Source organism: Labrus mixtus, chromosome 1, assembly GCF_963584025.1.
Source record: "Labrus mixtus chromosome 1, fLabMix1.1, whole genome shotgun sequence".
Lineage (NCBI taxonomy): Eukaryota > Metazoa > Chordata > Actinopteri > Labriformes > Labridae > Labrus > Labrus mixtus.
In genome coordinates, this window is record NC_083612.1 from 5912709 (window position 1) to 5940330 (window position 27622).

General features: G+C 44.6%; 1 protein-coding gene across 5 annotated transcripts in view; it reads right to left on the minus strand.

Moving 5' to 3' along the window:
• Nucleotides 1–23844, minus strand: part of herc1 (HECT and RLD domain containing E3 ubiquitin protein ligase family member 1) — a 65754-nt gene extending 41910 nt beyond the window's left edge. For all 5 annotated transcript variants that reach the window (XM_061038931.1, XM_061038848.1, XM_061038762.1 and 2 more), the window contains exons 1-20: nt 23631–23844; nt 16813–17789; nt 16540–16635; nt 15577–15771; nt 13062–13373; nt 12808–12904; nt 11546–11689; nt 11253–11380; nt 10919–11063; nt 8757–8928; nt 7557–7691; nt 7247–7412; nt 6933–7058; nt 4627–4848; nt 2920–3072; nt 2112–2244; nt 959–1150; nt 641–865; nt 330–503; nt 133–247 (exon numbers count right to left, since the gene is read on the minus strand). In XM_061038931.1, the coding sequence (XP_060894914.1) occupies nt 133–247; nt 330–503; nt 641–865; nt 959–1150; nt 2112–2244; nt 2920–3072; nt 4627–4848; nt 6933–7058; nt 7247–7412; nt 7557–7691; nt 8757–8928; nt 10919–11063; nt 11253–11380; nt 11546–11689; nt 12808–12904; nt 13062–13373; nt 15577–15771; nt 16540–16635; nt 16813–17763 (3881 nt within the window). In that variant the 5' untranslated portion in view covers nt 17764–17789; nt 23631–23844. The remainder of the gene's footprint in view (nt 1–132; nt 248–329; nt 504–640; nt 866–958; nt 1151–2111; nt 2245–2919; nt 3073–4626; nt 4849–6932; nt 7059–7246; nt 7413–7556; nt 7692–8756; nt 8929–10918; nt 11064–11252; nt 11381–11545; nt 11690–12807; nt 12905–13061; nt 13374–15576; nt 15772–16539; nt 16636–16812; nt 17790–23630) is intronic.
• Between the last annotated feature and the right edge of the window lie 3778 nt (nt 23845–27622).

The following is a 27622-nucleotide window of genomic DNA, read 5'->3' on the forward strand; positions in this document are numbered from 1 at the left end:
CTGCATCTGAAACTGAGACGCACAGCTGCGAGGGCGGAGCTTGCAGAAGAAAACACTGATCTCGACAGCTCAGCCTGAAAAGAGCTGATCAGAGCAGAGTTGGAATGATTTATTGGGAGTGGTTTAGATTACCTTCCCTCTCCACAGCCTTGTCCCAGCAGCCCGGTGTGCTTCAGTAAAGCCGCCAACACAAACCTGGACACGGTGTCTAGCAGGGACTCGTTACTGAGAGACGCGTTGTCCCAGTCTGCAACACAACGCACGGCACAGTCAGCAAACTGTAATCCAGAAACAACAGAATTTATTATAAACTGAGACATGTGGCCCACCTTTGCTGATGGCGTAGTCCTGCATGTTGATCCACAGACTGTTGGCGGGTTCTTTAGTGGAACCCAGAGCCAGATCCACCAACATGCTGAGGTCAGGACGCAGCGTGCAATCAAACGGCTTCTGCTCCTCGTTCCCGGAAAGAGCGGCCTCCAGTAACGAGCTGATGCAGGTGTCTGAAGGATAGTTACACAACGAGAGAGAAAGACGAGTAGAGTCAGAGAAGAAGGAAAGTGCACCGACAGCCAGCTGACGACGCCGATCGTCCTCCATATTGGTTTTTCTTCTGAAGTCTACAGGTGTGTGTCCTTACCCAGCTGTGGGATTTCCATCTCCAGTCCGTTGCTGAAGAGGGGCGTCTTAAGCCAGTAAGCTGTGTCCTGTTCCTCAAGAGAGGTCGGCGCTCCCTGCAACATGCCGCCGAGGCAACGGCCGACCAGCAGAGCGACCGTCCTCTCCAGATCCACAAGCCACACCCAGGACAGAGCCGGCGGAGGCAGGGACATGCCCGAGGCCGGCTCGGCGAAGTCTGACGTACCTGAAGAGTTAGAAAGTCAGAGCGGTTAAAAACAAAACTCTGTGATTGGCTTACAGTATCTGAAGCTCGTAAAGGTCTGTTTTTATTTCTCACCGTGCAGAGGCCACTGCAGCTCCTGGTCCTCCAGCGGGGCGGCAGCAGGCAGCAGGCGGTTGAGGCGGTCCAGAGGAGGCAGCAGGTCCAGCAGGTGACTCAGCAGAGGCCTCGCCACCGACACAGGAAGCAGCAGCAGCGAGTTGATGATCTGACACAGCATGCTGCCTGCGGCCGACACGTAGATCACATCTGGAGAGGAGAAGAGAGGAGACACTTTAAGGGGAGATTCAGATCTGATGTCAAACTAACTTCTGTAGGTTAATAATCATTAGCTTCTCTTTTGTTTCCTGCCGTATGAAATGGTTTCTGAGTTTGTAGTATGAAGCAAAACGTTAATACGGGGTGATGTGATCGAGTCTGAATCATCTTAAAAACACTTTGGATTCTTAATTGATGACTCGCCGTCTCTCAAGCTTCATATTCAGCTACTTTTAAAGAACCTACAGTTACACCTTGTTTTCATTTTGCTGCAGAAAGACCGACTTGTCCCCTGATCAAGTATGGTGATGTTTTAAACATGCATGCATCATCTTTGGATGCAGTACATCACGGTGCGTTGAGGTTCAGAAAGAATCTTAGCGCCCTGACTCGTCAGGTCGGCTGACCTGCATTGTATTGTTGTAGTGTACATACTCTATTAATCCCTGACACTCTGTTATTAAGAGACATGCTTCTCACACACATCGGCCTGAAATGTGTAATTGTACTTGTGAGAAAGTGCTGGAAGCTTTAGTCATCGCTCTGCAAACCAGTCACTAAACTTATTGTTGTTATCTGTTTCTAAAGAGTGTCGGGAAGCAGGGAAAAGCTCGGACGACCTGTGGCTGAAGAACCTGCTCCCTTTAAATCTTTTTAAAAGTAGACTGAAGGTGTTGGACGAAGATGCTTCAGGTTGTAGATGCTTTGAATAACGACTTTTCTGCTCGGTGACTCAGGAGATGTTGATTTGTGTTTTATGTCTGTAACCTCTCGACCAGGACTCTCTTGTAAATATGATTCCTTATCTCAATAAGGTTCTCCTGGTCACATTTAACTCCAAAAAAAAAGTGTTTGTTGTGTAAATAAGAAGTAAAGACGCAGAGGATAAGAGGGTAAGCTATGTTGAAACATGTCGACCTTGTTCCGTCAGAGCTTCAGTGATTTACTCCACCTTGCAGCTTCTCTCGTATGCTGCCGTTCCATGAGCTCTCTTTGATCAGAGTGGATGAGCGGGAGAAGATGTCTGTGGCGTGAGGCAGCAGGAGCTGCAGATGTTTGTGCAGCAGGGCCACGCTGCTCGAGTTCTGCAGAGAGACAGAAAGATCAGAACATGTTGAATCTCTCACAAAATATTCAGCAAGTTGAACTCTCAGGCCTTGAAGGAGAATCCTTGATCCTAAACTTTGGCCCCGCTTTGGGTCAAATCGACTAACAGGCCCAGTAGATCTCTTCAGCCTGCAGCCATGAAACAGGAAGAAGTGACAGCTAAATGATTCTTCAGGGCAAATGCAGCCTTCAGAGTGAGTCTTAAAGTTGTTGTTTTTGTTGAGTGAAAGATTGAATCTCAGAGAGAGAGAGAGAGAGAGACCTCTCTATTACTTTAGGAAACGCCTTCAATATATAATATAATACTATAACTTAAATATGCATGCATAATGAAATCGGAGCATTCACTCGTTCAAACACTCCTCTGCTTCGTGCACCAGCTACAGATTGTTTACAGCATCGGATGTTATTTCAAACCTCATAAACTCGACCATGTGAGCTCTGAAGTCGGCTGTGCAACAACACGATAATCACTTCATCAAATCAAACATCATGCAGCGCTCTAATCTTAGATCTGCTCGGTGCATAAACAAACATCATGTTGTTATGAACGGCATGTTCATCATGTGACTCGAATGGAAGAGCTGAAGACTGTGTCCTGCCGTTTCCCCGTTAACACATCAGTGATGTAGAGAGGAGCGGAGCGTCCGTACCTCAGTCACCGAGTTGATGTGGCAGTATGCTAACAGCTGTTTCTGCAGGGAGCACAGGAGCTGGTGGAGGTGAGCCGGTTGGCTGCTGTCAGACGAGGACATGCCCTGCTGCAGCTTATCGCTGTTCTTCTCCAGCTCCCCGAACGCCTGATCCTAAAGAACGCACAGAAACACACAAACACAAGCAATCAGACGGGAACAACAGCTGCAGGGTCACAGTGTGGAGGTTCATGCACATGAAACAGGTTTAATATCTGTGTTGTAGCCTGGGGGAGAAGAATTCAGGTGAGGTGTGTTTTTGAAGAACACGATGATTCACTCTCAGCTGTCAACTTGAAGCTTGTTGTGAAAATTACAGGAGGGTTATTAAATAAATCGAGGATTTAAAAACAGCCTCAGTCGGTATTTAGACTTTAGACTGAACCGCTCAAACGCATCGGTTTTGTTCAGACTGAGGAATCACTTGTTTTCCTGCTTGTATGCTTTTTAAATCTTTTTCTCTAAAGAGCGAGAGGTCAGATCTGAAACAGGACTTTCCCGCGTGCACAAAACTCCTGAAAAACTCCTAAAAAACGGAATGTTTCTCTCTTCACCCGGAGTTTCTCCTCCAGCCTCCTCGTATTTATTCTGCAGAAAGTCAGAGTGAGCTGATGTGAGAACGCAGCAGGATATAATCAGGAGAATTCACCTGGAGCGAGTGGGAGGGGGTGGTGACTTTTATTCCCTGTGATCGCTGCACGACCATAGACTGTCTGCACGCCAGTATTGTAGTACTTGAAAGGTCTGGAGAGGTTTCCGTCTCGTCTCTGAATCGAAAGCATTTTTACTCTGTCTTGTCTCGGTCTCAGACTGGGCGGACTACAGATTTTAAATCAAGACCGGTCAAGACCACCACCCTGCCTTGGTTTTGGTCTTGTCTCAGTCTCGGAGCTCTCTGGTCTCGGGCATGTCTTGGTCTCAGTTAGTGTGGTCTTGTATACAACACGTTTGTTGAACGCAGAGATGAAACATTAAAAAAGGAGAAAGAGCAAGAGGAGAACAACAGAGAGACGCAGTGACTCAGCGGCAGCTCTGCAGTCTAATCGTCTTTCTGCATAATCACACACACTTAAAACAACAAATGTGTGTGTGTGTGTGTGTCACTGTGTGTGTGTGTCAGTGTGTGTACGTGTATGTCTGTGTGTGTGTTTGTGTACCTGTGTGTGTGTGTATGTGTACCTGTGTGTGTGTGCGTGTGTGTGTGTCACTGTGTGTGTGTATGTGTACCTGTGTGTGTGTGTGTGTGCGTGCGTGTCACTGTGTGTGTGTGCGTCACTGTGTGTGTGCGTCCGTGTGTGTGTGTTTGTCGCTGTGTGTGTCTGTCTGTGTGTGAATGAGTGAGTGAGTGAGTGTGTGTCTGTGTGTTTCTGTGTGTGTGTGTGTGTGTGTGTGTGTGTGTGTGTGTGTGTGTGTTACAATCGATAGAAAGCAGCCTTCAGAGAGCGAGCACAGCATCAAACTGCTGCTGTTCCAGGAAAGAGGCAGCAGTTGATGATAACAAAGGATTAAAAGTGAGTCATGCTCCGCCTGCAGCTCTTAAAGAGAAGCCGGGCAGAGACGGCGCTCCATGCGGCGACTCCACTGATGACCTCTTTCCTCGTTAACGTCCGTCTTTGTCAGTAAATGGATCATAATGATCCTGCAAACATTGATCCATCAAGCACTCACCGTGTAGAAACCCAGGTTCCTGAGCAGCGTCTTCATCAGGATCTCAGCCAGGTGGGTGTCGGGGTGGCCCGTCGTGGCGCCGTATGTCGGGTCAGTTGGCGCTGTAAAACCAGGACCAGATGTAAGAACCTCGGGGCCGTCAGCTGGCAAGCTGTACCCGAGGAGCGAGGCCACGTGGGTGTGGTCCTGCAGGCTGGTCAGGATGATGTCCAGCTGCATCCGCTGAGAAAAACAAACAAACAAATTAAAGTTAAACTGTCAACGGCCTCTGTGTGGCCTCCACAACAAGAGAACGAGTTGGTGTTGTGATGTTGTAATTGTGTTGTGGTTTCTCCATCAGGGTTGTCTGCCTTCTTATCGTGGCGTTTGCATTCTTATCGTGCTGTTTCCATTTGTCTCGTTGCACCTCTCTTTTGTTTGTGTTGTGGCGTTTTATTGATGTTGTGTCTTTTGCATTTGTGTAGTTTCTTTGCGTCAGGGTTGTAGCTTCTGGCATTCTTGTTGTGTCTTTGCGTTATCTTGTGGCGTTTGTGTTGTGGTCATGGCGTTCGGGCTGAGATGTTTTTATTGGTTTTGTTGTTTCTTGCGAAATGTTGTGGCATTTGATATCATCATGTTGTAGTGTTTGCATTTGTCTTGTGGTACTTGTGTTGTTGTTGATTATAATCTTGATGTAAATCATGAACTCTGGTGCACTCACGATGTGGCGTCCGCCTTTCTCTTTTCCATTAATGCTGTTTTGGATATGAAATTTGTCTTGAAACCTCCTAACCACCGTAGATGAATCTAAAATCAGGTCAAAGAAAACCAACTCTTTTCAAACATTTGTTGGTTCCAGCCTCAAAAAGTGAAATGTTTCTGTTTCCTTTTTCCTCTATGAGGAGACTCGTCACGTCTTAAAGGGAAACTTCAGCCATTTGCATTAATCTTTGTATCATTAGAAACCTGGTAGTATTTCTGAATGGTCATGCATCCCGCCCTCATTTTCCCCTGAGATGGGAAATCTTTGTATTTCTTGTCTGCAAAAGGAGCCTCACTGTTTGTCTATGGACACAGACACAGAGTCTGTTTTCTGACAGGAATTTACAAGATGCCAATTCCTTCTGGAAGAAATCTTGGAATCAGTTGAGGATGTTGATGTGTTGTAGTAAATGTCTGTAAATAGAGGACCGGGACCCTAGCGTCAGTGGGAGTGGGAGTGGTTTGCGGTGCTGTGCATTCCGGGAGTTGGTGTCTTGCCACATGAACCAAAAATACACTTTCTGCCTTTTCTCAGCCAAGAAGGCACCAACTTCAAAATGTATTTCACATTTCTACTACATATATGACCCAATGTCAGATTCATGTTTCAACGGGTGAAGTATCCCTTTAAACAGCTGGAAGCACAAAAACAAACAGAAGCATGACTATGGCCTCTGGGATTGTTGTTTAACTTTTAATCCAATAATGGAGAAATAAATCAGAGGATTAATGGATCCTGAAGGTAATCCTTACAAACAACAATTGTGTCGGTGCTGTGGGTTCAAACCGAGGACAGCGCAGGGTCACCTGACGGTTATTTCATTCAGAGCTCAGATGCATCGTAACGTACTGTAATATATCGTAACATAACGTACTGTAATATATCGTAACGCAACGTACGGTAATATATTGTAACGTACTGTAATATATAGTTACTTAATACAATCTTAAATCTTAAATAAATCTGGAAGTTAGGTTATGTATCATATCCTAACGTAACATACTGGAATGTATCGTATTCTATCGTAACGTAACTAAGGTACGGTAGTATATCGTAATGTACTGTAATGTATTGTATCATAACGTATCGTAGCATGCATAACCCTGGGAATAGAACCCAAAGCGTTCATTGTTTTGGACTTTCTAATAAAAGTCAAATTTAGGACTTTGTCTCTTTTTCAGCCTTTGATAAATATTCTTCATTCCTTTCAGGCAGAAATAAAATCATTCTAATGACTTTATTCCAGGTTACAACTTAGCTAGGAACAGCTAAGCGGACCAGCTTATGATTAATAGGATATAAAATGTTAACTCTACTAAAACTCATGTTTATAAAACTCTTTAATATTCAGCTCCATCTCTGAAGTTTTCATGTCACCCTGAAAACTAAAAAGGAAACATCCTCTTAAATCAAACTGTTCGACATATGATCCGGTGATATCGATCTTTACAAGCCGCTGCATGCTCATTTCAGGCAGCTTGTTACAGGCCACAGACAGCTCAGCTCTATCTGTATATAATTTATAGACACAGATATGTTGAAGGTATCAGGTAGGACGTATCACCTGTCCTTTGGAGAGACTCTCCCATCGGTCGGGGCCCTGAGGCAGCAGAGAGTGGAGGAGCTCCATCCTCTCTCTGAGTGGAGGCAGCAGCATCGTCGCCCCCACGGACAGAGTCTCGATCACCGCCTGATCACACACACACACAAACAGGTGATAAGACAAGTTAATGACCTCTTTGGAAAATGGACGTACAAATACCTTAAATCCTTTTGTTTACGACACTTTTAAGAAATAAGAAGCATGTAGGAGGAGGATGCAACATGTTCCTTCTCTGCTGACAGCTTCCCCTCATTAATTATTCTCCTGTCGCTTACCTCCTGGATCTCGTCTGGCACGGACGAGTCCATCAGTCTGAACAGAAGGTTCCTCAGAGGCCTGGCCTGACGGCCTAAGATACTGGTGGCGACGCCCCCTGCCAGGGCCAGAGCCAGGTGATTGGACAGAAGCCGAAGGCACAGCTTGAGGAAGTTATGATGCTCCCTGCAGAAACAGAAGAGAAAGAATGATTCAGAACACGCAGGAGCTAAATGTGTTTATCAGCTAAATGTTAAGGTAGGGAGAAGTAAAGGTGTGCACGAAGCTGTAACAGGAAGTGACGGTGGTTTGGAGGCCGCAGGTTCTCACCTGGACGAGGGGAACGGGAGAGGAGGAACTTCACTGTTGATGCCGTCACAGTAACGCTCGAGGAAGGAGCGCAGGTGAGAGAAGGTGCTCTCTTCAAGGTCCACGCAGTACGGCCTGTGCCAAGCCACCACTTGCCTGGAGAGAAGAAGAGAGGAGACATCAGAGCGTGCTCGAGGATTTCTCAGGTATTGCAGGAACAGTACTCCTGGAATTATCTAGATTGTTTTAGAAATGCATATGTAAAAATTATTATTATTATTTTTTTTTTTTGTCAAAACGATTTCTGTCCGATTTCGACCCGATGCGACGGATTTTAGAGCTGGGCTTAATTTCAGCTCTCCGTTAGTGGTGCAGTATACACTGAGGCACGACTTCTAATCACCGCCCGATCGTTTGCTCCGGACCAATCGGGTGATTTTCAGGCATGTATCAGTCAGTTACACAAACACTCCCACAGTGAGAGCAGAGCCACGAGATGATTCACCAACTTCAACGACTTTTACTTCCTGATTGTTCCTGCACAAAAAGTGACGGACAGCGTCTTAAATCACCATGGCAACAGCAGGCCTGCCTGTTTAATCTGTTCTTCCCCTTCCGATCATGAAAGAAATGATGGCAGGAAATATCTGCAGACCTCCAGCTGACAGGGAACATTTGTTATGATTTAGCTGCTGGTTAGCTTCTAACCTCCGCCTGTGGTGGTTTTCTGTTGATCATAGGGAGCTCTCAGGTCGTAACAAGCTGGGCTTTAAACCCAAGTGAAGATAAACCTTGTGAAATCACCAGAAATATTTCTCCTAACTGTGACGAGCTGCATCCAGACACACAGCAACACAGCACAGTGTTGTTTACAGTCGTCTCCGTCATACGAGCAGACTGAACTTTACTCCTCAAAGTCAGTGGAAGTCCCCAAAAATGTATTCTACTCCCTGCCAGCCCTGAAGAATGGAGTCTTTATTATCTGTGAACGCTGCATCTCAAAATAAATCGGCCACATCTCGGAGTCACTACGATCAAGAAAACAGTTCTGTGTTTTTATTTTGATGACATCTTGGCTCTGGTCTCTGGTATGTCTCGGTTAGTGTGGTCTCAATAACAAAAAACTTGTCCCATACACCCAGGTTACAGTCTGTGCTTTCTCTGCAGCCTTCAGTCTCTGTGTGTGTGTGTGTGTGTGTGTGTACTCTGATTTTAACTGACCTGTCTCTGGGCAGAGCCGTCCACGCCAGGCTGTGAGACGTGCCCGCTGAGATCTGCTGAATAGCCACTCCGTCCAGGCCCACGACCTTCTTGGGCTTCGTGATCGGCCCGGTGGAGTTCCCCTGGCCGCACTGCCCCATGGAGTTGTTGCCCCATGCGTAGACTTCATTGTCTTGAAAGAGGAAGAAAGTTTATATATATATATATATATATATAATATGTATATATATTTTAATGTCATAATTCTTCAGCCTGCAGCAGATAAACAGGCTGTAAAGTCTGCAGGTTTGAAGATCTATTTTTGGGCTCATTATGCTTTTATTTAGAGACAGTGGATAGAACTAGAAGATGGGCGAGAGAGAGAGAGACAGAGAAAGACAGAGAGAGAGAGAGAGAGAGAGACAGAGAGAGAGAGAGACAGAGAGAGAGAGACAGAGAGAGACAGAGAGAGAGAGAGAGACAGAGAGAGAGACAGAGAGAGAGAGACAGAGAGAGAGAGAGACAGAGAGAGAGAGAGAGAGAGAGAGAGACAGAGAGAGACAGAGAGAGACAGAGAGAGAGACAGAGAGAGAGACAGAGAGAGAGAGACAGAGAGACAGAGAGAGAGACAGAGAGAGAGACAGAGAGAGAGAGACAGAGAGACAGAGAGAGAGAGAGAGACAGAGACACAGAGAGAGAGAGAGACAGAGAGAGAGAGAGAGAGAGACAGAGAGAGAGAGAGACAGAGACAGAGACAGAGAGAGAGACAGAGAGACAGAGAGAGAGAGACAGAGAGAGAGAGAGACAGAGAGAGAGAGAGAGACAGAGAGAGAGAGAGACAGAGAGAGAGAGAGAGACAGAGAGAGACAGAGAGAGAGAGAGACAGAGACAGAGAGAGACAGAGAGAGACAGAGACAGAGAGAGACAGAGAGAGACAGAGACACAGAGAGAGAGAGAGACAGAGAGAGAGAGAGAGAGAGACAGAGAGAGAGAGAGACAGAGACAGAGACAGAGACAGAGAGAGAGACAGAGAGACAGAGAGAGAGAGACAGAGAGAGAGAGAGACAGAGAGAGAGAGAGAGACAGAGAGAGAGAGAGAGAGAGAGAGACAGAGAGAGACAGAGAGAGAGAGAGAGAGAGAGAGAGACAGAGACAGAGAGAGACAGAGAGAGACAGAGACAGAGAGAGAGACAGAGAGAGAGAGAGAGAGAGAGAGAGAGAGACAGAGAGAGAGAGACAGAGAGAGAGAGAGAGAGAGAGTGGGGAATGACATGTGGTAAAGGAGCCACAGGTTGGATTTGAGCCCTAGGCTGACCTCTTCAGGCCTCCAGTAACTTCAGAATACAAGCTAACGTAAAAAGGTGGAAAAATGTCTCGTGGACAGACGTGGTCAAATGAAGAGGTCAAAGCGTGATGTTGCTCCGTCCGTTAAAAGAAGGTAGGTAAGAAAACACGGCTGATCAGAGTGTCTGTGGACGATGTCAGATAGGTTTGCCGAGCGTGGCTAACGTTAGCATTGCTAACAACACGAGCCTTCTGTTCTCCTTGCAGGTTAACGTGCACACGTCTGTGCTAAATGTGGTTACGCATCACTCCGGTCGATACTACAGCTTAACCTGTCACAGCAGACGTATAACTTTATCTCTATTTTAAAGCTCTAAATACGGACAAACTGCGCCGCGCTTCAGGACGCCATTCTTCCACTGTCCTGTTGTTTACCTCAGGGTCATAGTTCACTACTGGTGACTAGCACAAGTGTTCATTTTAGCATTGTGTTGTTACTTTGTTGTTTTTATCTCTGCTTTGTAAGGTGACCTTGAGAGTTTTGTAAGGCACCTTTAAATAAAATGTATTATTATTATTAGTGGCGGGAGGCTACGGTACACAACATCTGACGGGCTTTGAGAAAAGCAAACCGAACGTTATGATGCAACTTCACCCCTGAATCGTATCGAGTCCTCCGACACTCGTGAAAGCGACTTTAGACTCCAAAAAATTTAAACACGAGTGACTAAAAATACCGGAACGACACTGTCAATATTAGCTTGGTCTTTGAACTTGTTATTTCATCATGCTTCATGTTCTGTTCACTGCTGGAGTAACCATCACACTGAGACTGACGTAAACCATCTACAGAGAAAACACAGGGCTGGGGGGGGGGGGGGGCGGGGTGGGACATGTACCGTGCGATAAGGCCAGGCAGTGACTGTCCCCTATGGAGATGTCCACCACCCGGGTCGTCGCGAGTTCCTCGATGAGTTTGGGTCTGAGCGCCGTGGCTTCAGAGGAGCCACACCCCAGACAAGCACCGCAGCCCCAAGCAAACACCTAAAAAACAAGACACACAAAGCAACAACAGCACGCTTTATTTTTGATCCATCCCCGAGAAAACACGTCTTAGATAACCCGCCCTGACCTTCACATCGCTCACAATCAGCGTCCTGCGTAAACAGCAGCTTCTCTTTTTAAAAACAGACAAAAGTTCTCAGGGGAAACAAGCACGACTTGACGTCCTACCTGTCCTGTCGAGGTTAAGGCGAGAGATGATTGGCTTCCTGCACACACTTTCCTGATGAACATGCCCTGCAGGGCCTCCACTACCTTTGGCTTGTAGACTCGATTAGTATCACCATGACCCAGTTTCCCTGCGAGACGTAACAAGGTTAAACACGGCGTGTCACATTTTGGTAATATGTAACCATGGTGACACACATTCTCACACACACAACCAAAAACAAGAGTTTCCTGATTCTGTAAATGAAGTGTAAATATGTTTTTAATTTATATATTGTACTGATAAATCTCCACACCGTTGTCCCCGCCTCCGAACGACCACACAGTGCGTCCGTCCTTTGACAGAGCGATGGTATGAGAGCTCCCACACGACACCTCGCCCACATTACTGATGTCTTTGACCAGAGTAGGAATGTTTCTGCTGTTGCTGTCACCGTGACCTGCGAAACCAAAGAAGAAAGAAAAAGGTTTGAGTGTTTGCAGAGTCGAGGATGTGATGAAATCACAGAAAAAGAACAAACGTGCACACGTTTCACGAGTCAGAAGGAGAACAGACCAAACGTCATCTTCTCACGTCGCCTTGTACCCAGGGTCTGAAATAAACTGTTTGACTTTGATTGGTTAAAAGATTCATCAGCCAAGAGTGGTTTTACCGGCCAAAGGGTTAGGCCCGGGGTTTAAGTCTGACCTTTGGCTCACTTCCTGTATGTCGTTCTCCACTTTCTAGCTGAACAGTGTGCAGACCTTTACGTTAGTGTCATAACCATCAGACTAAAGGAAATGTATAATTTCATTTAAAAATAAAAGCAACCAAACAGGAAGTAAAAGCAAAACAAGAAAGATTTACAGCCGTCATTCTGTTAGCACACAGCGACTTATTTACCAAACAGAAAGCTCAAGTTTCTCCGTGCTAAACTCTAAAAAAAGGCAGAGTCCAGTTAGATCTGAAACCTGAAAAATTTGTACGGCAACATCAGAGCCCTGTAACTGTCAATCAGCCGAGGCTAATCCAATTAAAAGTGCAGCTTTATATTAGAAAAATCCACTTGTACAGTGTTTTTGAACATTTATTTAGGTAACCTGAGTAAACCCATAAAACCCATCCAGTCCTTTGTTTGTGGTCTGCATAAGTCTTACAACACAGAGAAAAATGCTCTGTTTCAAATGTGCTCTCCTTGTGATGTCACAGTGGGATTCTGGGGAAAAAAAAAAACCTCCCATCCCCTGGTATTTCCACCCATGGACTCCACCCCCAGCCTAGAACAAAACTTTTACACAGGTCCGCCACTTTTTTTTCACGCTAGGAAAGGAGTGATGTCTACCAGGAAAACTCAGGGGGGGTTCATTGCATTTAAAGAGACACGCACACCAAAACGGAGCGTTCTGAGAGAGCTGGTTTATACAGGGTCACAAACTTCCTCTGGTGCTTGATTCATGTTATATTTTGACCAAAGCACAGCACAGATGTTTCATTTAGACTACAGGGGGACTGTTTGAAAAGGTGGAGAAGGGGGATGATATGTCCTCTTTAAAATATCTTCGTAGATCATCAACTTACCTAATCTTCCAAAATCTCCTTCTCCCCATGTGTACAGCTCCCCGTCCTCGCTGACTGCAGCGCTGTGCCTGTATCCAGCAGACACACACACCACCACCTGACGGGAAAAAAAAACAGCCATGCACATTTTTAAGGGTCGGTAGGTACACAAGCAGAACATGCATTGATTGTATTTCTTGGTTCAGAAAAGTTCACCAAATGAGGAGCGTGATACATAACTAAATGAAAGGTGTGATGTCGAGGTGAACCCCTACCTTCCCCTGCAGTGGCCCCTGGATAAGTTTAGGGTATTTCTGAGTGGAGCTGTTCCCGTGACCCAGTTTGCCATAATCACCGTCCCCCCAGCTGAACACCTCACCCTCCGTCGTGAAGGCCAGCGTGTGTCCGTCCGAGCCTTTGGACGACGACACCTTCTTGATGGCGCGGTGGGGTTCGAAGGTCAGCTTCTTCAGGGTCGATTGGTTGTTGGAGTCCCCGAGCCCCAGGCGGCCGTAGCTTCCCTTCCCGCAGGCCCGAACGGATCCGTCAGAGGAGATCACGAAAGTGCAGTACTGACCTGCTTCAATCTGCAGAGAAACGAGGGACAGGACCTTTAAGAAACCTGGAGACGGGCAATATGGCACTGTGATAATTGTTTTACTGTTTATGAACCAATAAGAATGAGCGGCCTCTCATACACAGCTGCAGGTAATCGATGTAGATAACAGAGAACAAATTATTCTCCAAGGCTGAGGGGTTTGTTGAGTAAAGAGTCAGTAATAAGGAACAGGTGTGGATATCTCAATGCAGGTAGAGACGGTCTGCAGAATCTGCTGCTGCCACCAACACCAGAAACACAACAAATACAGTCCCTGTTTTGTGCTTCTCATCTACAGGCCCTGACACACCAAGCAGACGGCAAAGAACTAGTGGAGACGAAGGCCATCTTGGCCAAAAAAATTGCACTTAAACACACCGCAAAGACTACAGCCGACGGCCAACCACCACGTACGTTCTGGTGGTCCGTTGTTATGACACGAGAGTGTTTCACACCGCTGTCGCTCACCACTCGTATTATAGGTAGCCTACTTATGGAGAATAATGTCTGATAAAAAGTTGAAAATGACGCTGCCGTTGTCAGCCCTTGGTCTTTTCGTGGAAAAAGAAAAGAAGAGGAGGAGGAGACAAATAAGGAGAAACCGCACTAATGGGTGAAAGCATGGATACTACAGCGGCATGCTCAAGGAGCTTTCCTGAACCTGTGTTGAGAGCTGGAGAGAAATTAAACCTCAGGACAGCCAATCAGAGAGACTCCTCTCACCGACCACCGATGCCGATTCAACAAAAAAGCCGACTGGTAGCGACGGAGCCTGACACACTGCATAAACTAGGACCGACCATCTCCTTGGTGTGTCAGGGCCTTAACAAATACAGCATGTCACATTTCTTCCTGTTTCCCAGCAGAACCAGAGACACTTTTCATTTTACAAACTGTGGGGTAAAAACCTTCTCCACATTAACACTCACGATGGAATAACCAAAAACAGAACAACATTATTCTGAGACTTGTGACAGTTTCTTCACTTTTGAGGATGAATACAGAATAAAAGATTGGAGTCGAGTGATGTCTGAGAAACAGACGTTTGGGGTGGCAGGAGCTCATTTATGTTGTTGTTCAGTGAGAACAAAAGGCATTCAAACGTGAGTCACGGCTCAAACAGAAGACTCATGTGGGCGCGGACACAGCGTGTCGCTAAACTGGATTAAATAAGGAAGAACTGTACGTCACTCAGGACGGTATGGAATCAGAAATGGCTGTTCAGTATGAAGCTTCACTCCTTTATCAGCATCTTAGAGGTCTCACGTTTCTCACACGTTGACCGATATGGGATTTTTGGGGACGATACAGATATTGATATTTGGGACAGAACAAATTTGATACCGATATATCGGCCGATATCTTTCTTAGATCATCTATAAGGATATAGATTCAGATGTACATTTGATCCCTCAAAAGCAGTTATCAAAGATTTATGATGAAGACAAGATGGTCACTCGACTGGAAAGTAACTGAGCATGTACGTTCATCACCGCTCGACACTCTGGAGAGTGATGATGTTTGTTGTATCCATATAGCGCCCTCTGCTGGTGAAAGAGAACTGCTCGTGTAATACAATGAAACTCAAATTGAATGCTGTTTGACTGGTGAATAAATCGAGTAATATCGGCGCATATCTGTGATAATATTAGCCGATACCGATAGTCATTTGATATGCTAATAACGGCCGATATTATCGGCTGGCTGATTTATCGGTCGGGTTCTAGTTTACGTTAAAACATTTCCAAACAATCGTAGTTTTCAAGTCATATCCTAATCTTTTACTGCATCATTTAATCCTCTTGAACCCCGACTTTAAATATTAAGCATCCACAAAAACCTGAGTGAAAACAAAAGTTTATAACTTTTAGAAAAACTTGCTGATTTTGCAGTTTGGGTTATTACTCAGGACTGTGTGGGCGTGGCAGCTCACATGTCAATCAAATTTCACCCCCATGTGTTGCAACCGTCCAACTCGCTGCTCAAAGCATCCTGGGATACTTAGCAGCGCTAACAGAGCTAGCAGCACCACTCTTTAACATCTTTTCTCCCTCATTGTGTCAAAATCATCCACAGACGACAGACGAGGTATCATAAATGGCATCGTCAATCATCCTGCCTAAAAGCAGAAATTTCCTGCCAATCAGCAGACAAACAGTTCCACAGCACACACAGGAACTGTTCTCTCTTACCGTCTGTGCATCAGCGAAGCTGGCGGCTAACTTTGGCTGCAGGATCTTCTCTTGTGTTCCCTCCACCAGCTGATGGCTGCTGTTACTGCCCCACACATACACCTCACAGGTCTCTGACACCACAGGGGCCTCTCCGGTCTGGATGCTGTCCGGACTCACACACGTGCGAGAGTAGTCCGATGCCATCCGACAGACCTGAAACAAGAAACAGACACGGTTATTAAAAAAGGTTAACTGCGAGTAAAGCAGTCTGCGAAAATCATCTGTGTTAATTTTTTTTTGTAACCAATTAACCCTGTTGAGAATTCTTAGAAGTAAAATCATACAAAAGGAGAGGCTGTAAATAATCACTGGCTATTAACCCTTAAGTTGAGCAATTAAAGGTCCAATCAGTAAGATGTGTAGAGAGTAAAATGATAAAGTGATCTTACTATATGATCAGACATTAAGGAAACATGCTATGTTGAAGTGACCAGAGAAGGTAAGCGGTTTTAAGACACCCCGACACACGGCCGTTTTGGACGCCCCTCGGTTTGCCAGATATGAGAGCAGTTATCAGGTCAAACCAACAGGTGTTGCAGCGATGGAAGCGGGCAAGAGAAGTGGTTCAGATAGAAGTGATTGTACCCGACCTAAAAAGCCTCTGCATGTTTCTAATAAGCTCCACGAGCAGAAATGAGCTCAAACTAGGATCAATATTGGAGATGCTTTTTGAAAAATGGAGAGAGGTTAGAACACAGAAAGGTTTACAGACCGATGCAGAGCTGGATAAACACTGAAGCTTCAGTGTCCACCACATGGTGACCTGAGTGAGCATCGACTCTAGAGAAAGGGGGGGGGACAGCTCTCTACAAGGTTTTGAATTTGGACTGCAGTATCCATTTTAAACACTAGGGGTCAGAGTTACATACTGCTCCTTTAAAGAGCCACAAACAGACAGTGATGAGTGTTTAAATGTCTTACCTCTTCAAAAAGACAGAGTGCTGCCTCGTATAAAGAGCAGAGGCCATCAGAGGTGCGTGTTGGTTCTCTCCACTGGCTGCGATCTGCTGAGGAGCCCTGAGACAATCACACACACAAAAATCAATGGTTTGACCATACAAGACATCAAGTCGGTTTAATATTTCTGTGCTATGAGGCACATAGATGAATTGATTTTGCTATTCTTTGCAGTGATTATTGTTTTGCATTAAGTTTTCTATTGAGGGGAAAAAATCAATACGTAAGTGAACTCACCAAGGAGCGTCTCATCTGCATGAGGATGTTCATGAAGCAGTCGTATCCGATGAGCCCCTCCTGGCTCTGAAGCACCTTGTTCTCCTCCATAGTGCTGACCACCGCAGAAGCAGCCAAAGCCATCTCAATCCACTCCAGCAGGTACCTCAGGGATCCCCTCTGAGAGGCCAGCCCCAGCAGCAGCTCCGAGGCCAGCCGCCGCCCTAAAATATCCGCCCCAGAGTTTGGCATGGTCACCCCCTTCAGGAAAGTGGTGACCTGGGCCAGGCAGTCCAGACCCATCGGGGGGATCTTGCTCTCGTTGGCCAGAGAGAGGGGGGGCAGGGAGCTGACCACATCGATGGCTGTGTGAATGACATCATTACACAAGTTAATGTTGCCCCCAGGACCTCCACCAGGACCAGGGGGAGGGGGCATCATCCAGCTTTGGCGCAGCAGAGCAAACAGAAGGCTTAGACCCGTTCGGACCCCCATCTCAATGAGGGCGTCGGTGCTGGAGCGCGGCCGCTCGCTGACAGAGTGCAGGTCTGTGGAGCCCGAGTTGTTCTCCGGAGAGTGCTGCTGCTGCTTGACCTTCCCTTTGTCGTGGTATTTGTTGGACAGTGCGTAAAAGATTCTCTGGAGCACCAGCACACGTTTGCGCAGCGCCGCAGCAAAGGGAGAGTCGGAGCAGACCATCTTGGCCAGGGCCAGCTGGCTGCTGAGCAGAGCGTCCAGGTAGTGCTCCTGCTCATCGCTGGAGAGGGATTCTCGCTCAAAGTCAGGGAGCTGGGGGCCCTTCAGACACAGAACCTGCTGGGGCAGCAGCACCGCCTCTTTGTTGGCCAGCAGCTTGGAGTAGAGCACGGACACTCCCTCCCGCGTGGCTATGGACTCGCTGTCCTCCGTGATCCATGAGCTGTTCAGGTGCTCCAGCCATTTGAGCTTCACCGGGGGGATCATTAAAGCCATGGCATGTCACTCTGGAGCCATCAGTCCTGGAGACATAAAGCACACATGAGACTAAAGCTTATTACTATTATCATCTGTGGGCCAAGAATATTATATGCAACCTTTCCCTGAAGGGACACAGTGAACTCAGTTTGAGATTGTGAATGTTTTTCAGTTTAAAAAAAAAAAAAGCAAAGCAGATGAAGTAATCAAAGTGTATTTACTGCCTGCTGCAGAGGATAGTCGATGTTAAGCTACAGAAGAGTTTCTCTACTTCCTGAAAATGTTTTATTTCCTCTACTACTTGCAGGGTTTACGCCTTTCTTTCAATTTAAATAACTTCACGGAAATCAAAATGTCATTATGAGCTCATGATATGTTCATAAAGGCCTTCCTGGAAAATCCTTTACTCTGCATGAAACAGAACCAGAAGAGACATTTTTTACAGTCCATCACCAACTCTGTGGATAGAAGTATACATGTTGCTTTCCTTGATTTCTCTTGGCATCACAAATAGTGAACAACCGTGTCATACATAATGAATTCCTAATCCTAATTGAAATGGTTTCTGATAAACAATCCACCTCAGAACGTCTTCCTGATGATTTAGGCTCATAGTTTGCTCCGTCTGTGTCAGTCACAGCTCACAGGGGTGGCTGAGACTTCCAGATGCCAGATAGGGGGAGAACGGCTTTCATCTCTCTGCAGTGCTCTGAAGTCGCTGACCACGGAGTCTTACTGTCCCGAAGGACACAGATTCACCTGCTGGTCTGGCCTAATGGATTCTCTTCCGCCTCAGAAAGTCTTCCTGAGGAATTAGGCTCATAGTTTGCTCCGTCCTTGTCGAGTCACAGCTCTCAGAACGGCTCAGACTTCCAGATACTAGTGCAGTGCTTTTTCATTCAAACACTCATTAGAACCTGGGTGGAAAACGTTCACATAATCACATTCGAACTGTAACGAGCCGTTTGAATTTTAAATCTACAGTCTATCAGCGCATCAAGCTGTCTGAAGTAGTACGCACTTTGATCCAGCAGAGGGCGCTCTCAGCATAACCCATTGCATGCGCTCTTGACCTCAGTAATTGAAGACAGTGATGCTGAGGGAGACTCTTCTCTCTGCAGACAGAAGCCTGCTGTTCTGGTGGAGAGACACAGGGTCGCCACAAACCCGCAACTCTCCAAGCTGGCTCGCAAATATTTGTGAGTACTAGGAAGGTCTGTGCGCTCTGTCTGAACAGGTGATCTCGTCAGCAGGTAAAGGAGAGCTGCACTCGGTCCTGATCAAGTGTGAGAGACTTGTGTTTCTGGCAAAAAATATTTAAAAATAACTCGGCTGATTTTAGGCTCATTATTGCTATGGTAAAATTAAATTATGAAAATGTGATGTGTCCGTGCAGAGGTAGGAGGGCTGGGGGTTCGAAATTGCTCGAAATATTACTCTGTCATGTTCTAAATTTGTTTGAAGAAGTGACAGCACTACCAGATACCCCCAGCAGGGGCACCTTTCACAGTCCAAATCCCCGTTCACTGGAATAAAGGACACATTTTTTAAAACCACCTTCCTATTTTTGAGTTCATGTGTTTGTATTTTACTTTATAAGACGAAAAGTTAACCTTTTTTTTTTTTTTACTTTCATTTGACGTTCAGCCATACGTTTGAGTACAAACTCCAGCCGGCCTCATTGTAAAAATTACACACGTGTTGTTGACCTGTGGATATCAGGTCACAGAGAGTCCAAACTTTACCTTAAAGAATCAATAAGTGATGGAAACTTAACTATTAGCACTTACAAAGGAAAGCAAGATATGATAGCAGCTGTAATCTGAAGCGGGCTCTCAGATGCTAACTGGTTCTTCTTCTTCAGTTTATCTCGACATGACACATAGGTGGTGCATCATTAAGTAGAAGGTTGTGAAAACTTTGACTGACACTCTGTTGTTCCAGAAAAGGCTGTGAGAATGCCGGGTAGGGTAAGACAAGGTTCAGATCCAAGTCCAGGTCACACAGGTGTTTGAGGATAATCTACCTGAGCATGGCTTCCCCAGCAATAACCGTTCATCAGCGTCATCTATTTTATTCTCAGATGTTGATCTAGAAGATGTTTCACAGGCAGAGGAGAGTGCAGCAGCTGATGAACGAGGCAGTGAGGTTTCCTGTTGTATTAGTTAACATCGAACTGATAAATGCTTCTAATGTCTCTGACGAGTGTAAATTAGGACGACACTTTAAAACGAGGCCAACAAAACTAGAGACAGACCGATTAATCGACCAGCCGATAACATTAGTATCCAGTGACTATCGTTATTGGCTAATTTATCTATCTCTACAGATCGGACATAGATCTAAGAACGCTATTGGCCGATATATCGGTATCTGATTAGTTTGTCTCCCCAATATCGGTATCGGCCCCAAGAACGGTCGAGCCCAAAAAAACAAAAACCCTGAGAACAAAAGCCTCAAGAATTATCTATTAAATCTGTTTCATTTTGGATGAAGTAAATAAAAACGGATCATGGAAAATTGACAACAGGGAAAATTAGTGTGCAAAGACATCTTATTTTTTTCATATTACGATCCATAAAATGTCTCAAAACTAGAGCCCGACCGATAAATCGACCCGCCGATATTTGGCCGATATTAGCTTATCCAGTAACTATCGGTATACTAGATTCAATCACCAATATGTGATGCTTTTGAAACCAATCAAACAGCATTTAATTTATGTTTCACTGTATTATACTAGAAGTTCTCTTTCACCAGCAGAGGGCGCTATATGGATTTTAACAAGCTTCATCACGCTCCAGTGTGTTAACGCGGTGACGCATTCTCATCACAATTCCTTCCTACCCACAAGTCCAAAGTGTCTTCAATGTTTTTTTCGTCGCAGCAACAATTTGAAACCCCAAAACTTCTCATTTACAAACGGATAAAAGGAAGCAAATCCTAACATGTGAGGAAAAGGTCGTCAAAATGTTAAATCTGGTAACACACGAGACGATCCTCAAATCTTAGTCAATTTTAGAAACACGGAGACCACAGACATGAGGACATTTTCATGAAATTCATTAATCTTGGTAACTTTGTGAAATGTACTATTCAAGTCTGTCTACCACCTGTTAGCACTCCTACTTTTGGGTGTCTGAAGCTGTAACCTTATATGAGTGAAACACCTAAATTGTAGCAGATTTTTATTTGTGTAAGAGCAAACAACTGTTTGCTAGACAAAGAGTCTACATCTGTTATGTATATAAATCAGTGTAATGTCATCTTTATTGTTTTATAGTGATGTACCCAAATAGAAAGGAATTTGGGGGTTGCAGCAGCACTGTGAACACTGTTACTGGGTCAGCGGTCATTTGTAAGCATGCGTGTTTGGTAAAGTTGTCTGACCTCGGCCGATTAAATGGCGTTATAATCTACAGTCTGTTTCACGATTTCTTCATTGGATTTATACAACAGAAACAACCCCCACCTAACAACAGTTTTAACTGATGTTTAATATAACAATCCTGTGATCGCACACACAAGACGATTCAGCCGGACCACAAGACAACATAGCGGCTTTGATGATCTCACAGACACGAGATCTCACAGAAACTTGCGTGTTCTAACATGACTTCAGAAGAAAAACAAATATGGAGGACAATGGACAAGGTCAGCTGAGAAGACGGTTTACATGTTTAATGTTCGCTGCCAAGTTTGTCAGCTTGACAAGTACGCAACACCCGATTTGGTGACGCTTGTCTGTCTTTTACGATCTGGAATCATAAAAATCAAACAGGTCTGATATTTTGGATTCCAGATTGGGGAGGCTCCAACTCGATCGGGAGCGGTAAAATAACAGAATATTGAAAACACCATGACAACCCCTTTTTAATATTTTTTGTGACATTTTTGCTTTAAAAGTCAACCAAAAACAAAACGCTTTATTTGGCTATTCATTTACTCTTCAGTAGGATAACCCTCACAGCTCTCGTTTATGGAGAATTCCCTCGTAAACTCGTGTCAGCATATTTTTCTTCCTACAGGAAAGAAACCCCTTCAGGGCACAGACTCCTCAAGTGAACTACTCAACTTTGTAAGCATGAACTGAGACAACCTGCAGAAGCATGCAGGGGATCGCAGGTTTGAGTGACAAGACGATGGATCTTCCCCGCAGACAGAAGGATGACGGTTTAGATGCTGTCAGTCTGTGGGCGTATCACAGGTCAAACCCAGTAACGTACAATTTGCGTATGTATTTGGAAAACTGCACCTTGTACAGACACCTGTACAGTGACATAATTACTGGTTAGAGCACACAGAGCGTTTCGACACTTCTATACAAGGTCAAAGAAGGTGACGTTGAAGCGTCTTCAACCTAACCACTGACTCTGAACAGTTTTAAGAAGGGTTTTTAATCCCTCCACTACGTCTGCAGGCCTCAGAAGATAAAGTTAAGATCTATTCCCTTTCATGGGGGCCGATAAAATGCAGATCTTTTCCAAACACTGCGCCTGTATTTAAGAACAATAAGCCCCCCCATGATGTTCGAGAAAACTGATGAAAAAAAGCTGCAGATTTTCTTCACATATAGATATTAAAATGTGAAACTGTGATACAATACTTCGATACCACGGTAAAAAAAAAAATAGAGCATTCGGGGACGCCAGTGGACTAGTGGTTAGGGCGCGCCCCATGTATGGAGGCTGTGGTCTTCCAGAGGGCGGCCCGGGTTCGGGTCTGAACTGTGGCTCCTTTCCTGCATGTCGTTCCCCACTCTCTCTCCACAGCCTTTGTACTTTTTAATACTGTTGATCATTAAAACAAAGACCTGGCAGCAAATGTGGGGAAGACTAAGGAGATCGTAGTCGACCTAAAGAAGGAATAAGACATCTCCTTCCCCCGTCTGCATCAGTGGGACTGACGTGGAGATCGTCAAGTTCTACCTGGGTACCTGGGTGTAAAACTGGGTGACGGACTGGAGCGGTCCACCCTACCAAAAAAATGAGCCTGAGCCTGGGTGGAGATACCCGGGGAAGGGAGGGGAAATTAGAAACGGAGCATTTTTCTCTGTGTTGTAAGACTTACGCAGACCACAAACAAAGGACTGGATGGGTTTATTTCACATTTTGTGGGTCAGTAGACACTACCCAGATATACCCAGATTATGTTCAAAAGTGGATTTTTCACAATATGTTCCCTTTAAACTCGCGAACAAACCGAAGACAAAAAAGAAACGACTAGTCAACTCAGGATTTCCGAGCATTTAAAGGAGACCCTGAACGCAGCAGAATCAGTTAGCACCAAGCTATCTTAATATTGAACTAAATGTCAACTTAAATTCTGCTTTATTTATTTATTAAAACACATTAATAAGACAAACTTGCAGCCTTGTTTGTTGTGTCAGATGTTAAACAAAAGCACCTGCCATGTTTGTTGTGTCAGATTACCCTGTGATGATAATCACCTCCGGCTAGCTTCACAAATCACTGACAGAACAGCAGACAGGCTGATATTTAACATCTACAACAATAACAGCAGCGTTAACTACTATCACTTAAACACTCACTGTTTATTTTAAGGCAGTTTCTTTGAATACAACCCCCCCAAAAACACGGCTGTCTACTGTTTATGTTAGCTAGCAGAAGCTAACTTTCCTCTCGTCACTCAGCTCAGCTAGCAGCGCATAAAAAAAAAAAAACACATTAACAAAAGGTGTAACGCGTGAATCTGCAGGTGTGACAGGTGGGGAATAAATCGGTAATGTGCTTTTTACAGCATGCATATCGGTGCACAAGCTCAGCCCAGCACAGTGTGGGACATTTTGCCCGGGGGATATATTTGTCTTATCTGCTGTATCATAGCCGGTTAGCTCGCTAGCTGCACTTTCTAAAAAAGCTTACCGTGATCTGTCAGCGGCCTCCTCCTCTTCCTCCTCCTCTTCTTCTTCTTCTTCTTCTTCTTCTTCTCGTTCTGCTTACAGAATAATAGACTCACTTTGCTTCATCGCTCGAAGACTAGCAGTTCAGTTGATGTCTGTACGCAGTGATTGGGTTACTGTGTTAGGAGACAGAGGCATGCCTGGATCTCCATGTCTCCGCCCGCCTCTCCCCGGACCTTCACTGCGAATGACTGCTGAGACCCGGCCCCCTCTCCGAGCCCCGGCCCCAGCCCCGCGGTGACGTCACACCGGTCTGCCTGTCAATAAGTGTATTATCAAATTCTGTACTAAAGGGAATGATGGATTACAGTCCAGAAAACAGACAAAGGGATACATTTTTAAATGTATTTTATTTTTTTATTTGATAGAATAGAATAGAATAGAATATAATTACTTTATTGATCCCAAACTTGGAAATTGTGGCGTTACAGCAGCAGGTTATCCAACACACAATATGAGTAAAAAACACAATGTTAGCAATCTAAACACAATATAATATTAACTACAAAGTAAATAAGTACTAAAAGATATCAAAAATAAGAATATGAATATATACAACCAGGATTTAACTAAGCATGCCTTGCTTAGTTAAATGCCTTGATGCCCTTTATTTTATGCGTTGTTTTCTAATCTTACTTAAAAGACATTGCTTTTAGTGTTAAAAAATGTTCAGTGTAAAAGAAAAAGAGGTGCTCCTCACTGTCAACTGTGGTTATTATACACTGTTTCCTGCACAAGCTTGGATGCCGTGACATTCTTCGTGCCATACTTTGTGGTTACAGGCATAACTATTTTGTCTATAATGTATGGGGTGTGCCATGTGTCTGAGCTATAGATGAGAAATGTAATTTGTGGCCAATGTGTGTTGTTTGTTCTGTTGTACTGTTTGAATTGTCTGTATGTGTGTTTAAAAGTTAAAAGTACAATAAAAATATATATATATTTATTTTTTTTTTTTAAGAAAAAAAGTGTATTATCAACAGTCACTATTGAATGACCGGAGCTCAAAATTAAACACCATTAAAAAAAACAAAAAAGTGTTGGTTTTAGAAAAGTCCTGACATATAGATTTTAAAGAGGACATATCATCCCCCTTCTCCACCTTTTCAAACAGTCCCCCTGTGGTCTAAATGAAACATCTGTGCTGTGCTTTGGTCAAAATATAACATGAATCAAGCACCAGAGGAGGTTTGTGACCCTGTATAAACCAGCTCTGTCAGAACGCTCCGTTTTGGTGTGTGTGTCTCTTTAAATGCGGGGGTGGAGTCCATGGGTGGAGCTACCAGGGGAGGGGATTTTTATTACCAGAATCCCACTGTGACATCACAAGGAGAGCACATTTGAAAGGGAGCATTTTCTGGGCTCTAGTCACCTCTTTATTTTAAATTGTATTTTATTTATTTATTTATTTTACTTTAAATGCACTTGTGTATTGTATAGCAAATTAACTATATGTTTGCAGAAGTCGTTAGTCAATCAAGGAAAAAGGATTGAAAAACCATGTGAAGGCTGCCATATGTGTGGTTATATGCATGTATGTAAGTCTATGTCTATCTAATGTAGGTATGAAGGAAAGGGTGTGTGCTTATAATACATGTATGGATATGGATGTGTAGTTGTTTGGTAAAATTACATGTTAGGATTTCATGAGAAAATGGACAAGTGTAACTGAAAAGCATCTCTTGAAGTTGTATGTTTTATCTGTGTACTAAATTAAAAAATAAGTTAAAAAAAAAAGAAGAAAGGGAGCATTTTTCTCTTTATTGTAAGACTTATGCAGACCACAAACAAAGGACTGGATGGATTTATTTCACATTTTGTGGGTTGGTAGACACTCAGGTTACCCAAATATATGTTCAAAAACACTGAAAAAGTGGATTTTTCAGAATATGTCCCCTTTAAGAGGTGAACAGACTCTGCTCTCAGTGAGTGCACATGGACTTGATTATACCGGTTATTAGCATGTGTGTGTTTGAAATGGTGTTATGTTTGTGTCTTTGTGTGGATTGCATTACATCATACCGTAACATATCCATCCTATACTTTCCTATCATGTGGTACTGTTTCCTACCGAGTCTTGATATATCGCTCATGTTGTATAATACCGTATCGTACCACATCATATCATAATGTTTCATATCTTACCGTATCCGACCATATTGCACCGTATTGTATCGCATCAGATCGTATCATACCTTACTGTATCATGTTATATTCTATACCTTCCTATGGTTTTATATGGTTCTGTTCAACATCATGTCGTGTTGTATTTAATCGTATCATATTATATTGTATCGCATCGTAGTTACAAATACAATGCAGTTTTAAATGTAAGACAGACAAAACACATCACACTGTCTGTCACTGTCTGGAGGTCGGAGCAGGCCGTGCATGAATGAGGACGGCGGTGGTTGTGGGGACGACACAGTCTGACGTCAGGGAAGTCGGATGGTGGTAGTGCTAGATGACCTCGTCTACTGAAGAGCCCGGCTTCTGCTGCCGGGACAAGGCCTAATGTGCTTCTAAGGCTGGACTTCTAAGGCACTGACACAGAAGGGGGGGGGGGGGGGGGGGGGGTCCATAGCAGCAGGCCGTACCGAGGAACCTGCAAGACCTGAGAGCTCAGGAGCTCTCATATAAATATGTGGTTAGTAACTTCCCCGTCTGTCTCCGGGGGTCTGTGAATGCATCCGGGCGGTGCCGTCGCTGTTAAATGTCTTTTATTATACTTAGAATATCTTCTAATTATGTTTTTTAATGATTTAAAATGTCACATTTGTATATGTGCAACAACAAACATGTCACATTAGTGTTCATTATCAGCATTAAATTAACAAATATTGCTGTTCATAATTAGTTAAGTCATTATTGTGTCGAGGTTCCTATAAATCCTTGGAGTGTGTTTCAGGATGTAAGCTAAAGGGTGTTATCTTCACCGTGCAGACTCAGAGCGGCCCGACCCAGCAGCTGCTCACAGATGATATCACGTACAGACCAATGTTTACTGTTTGTCTGTTTGTCGTCAGAATGAGTCTCATTTCTATCAGCGAGGCGTGAAAAGAAAGATCCTGTAAGACATTTAGAGGAGCTTTTATCTGAAACCAGGGGCGCCGTATGCTGGAGAAAGGTTAGGATGGTTTTTAAAGGGGCCATAAAAAATAGTTTATAACTCATTTTTAACCTGTCACCATAAGTGAGGATTTTAAAGGTCCAATCAGTGAGATGTGTAGTGAGTAGAAGTGACCTTACTATATGATCAGACCTCCTAACTTTAGATTCTGGTCCTGAATGCTCTGGATTTGTTTGGACCAGAGAAGGTAGGCGGTTTTAAGGCACCCCCACACGGCCGTTTTGGACGCCCCTCGATTTGCCAGATATGAGAGCAGTTATCAGGTCAAACCAACAGGTGTTGCAGCGATGGAAGCGGGCAAGAGAAGTGGTTCAGATAGAAGTGATTGTACCCGACCTAAAAAGCCTCTGCATGTTTCTAATAAGCTCGGCAGTAGTTCAGTCTGTAGGGACTTGTGTTGGGAACCGGAGGGTCACCGGTTCAAGTCCCGGTGCGGACCAAATATGGAAGTTGGTCTGGTAACTGGAGAGGTGCCAGATCACTTCCTGAGCACTGCCAAGGTGCCCCTGAGCAAGGCACCAAACCCCCCACCCACCACCAGCCCTGGGGCGCCTGCCGGGGGCCGCTCCATCACTCTGACATCTCTCCATTAGTGCATGTCCATAGGATCCTGTTTGTGCATGTGTGTGTTGCATGATTATAGAGTGTAAAAACAGAATGTCCCCTTGTGGGATCAATAAAAGTAAATCTTAATCTTAAACAGTTGCTACAAGCTGTCTATAAAAAGTCACACAGGTACTTTTAAACAGCTGTTAAAAGAGATTTAAAATCAGCTGTCAACGGCTGCATTTTCAAAAATACACACAGAAATAATAACCTCATGA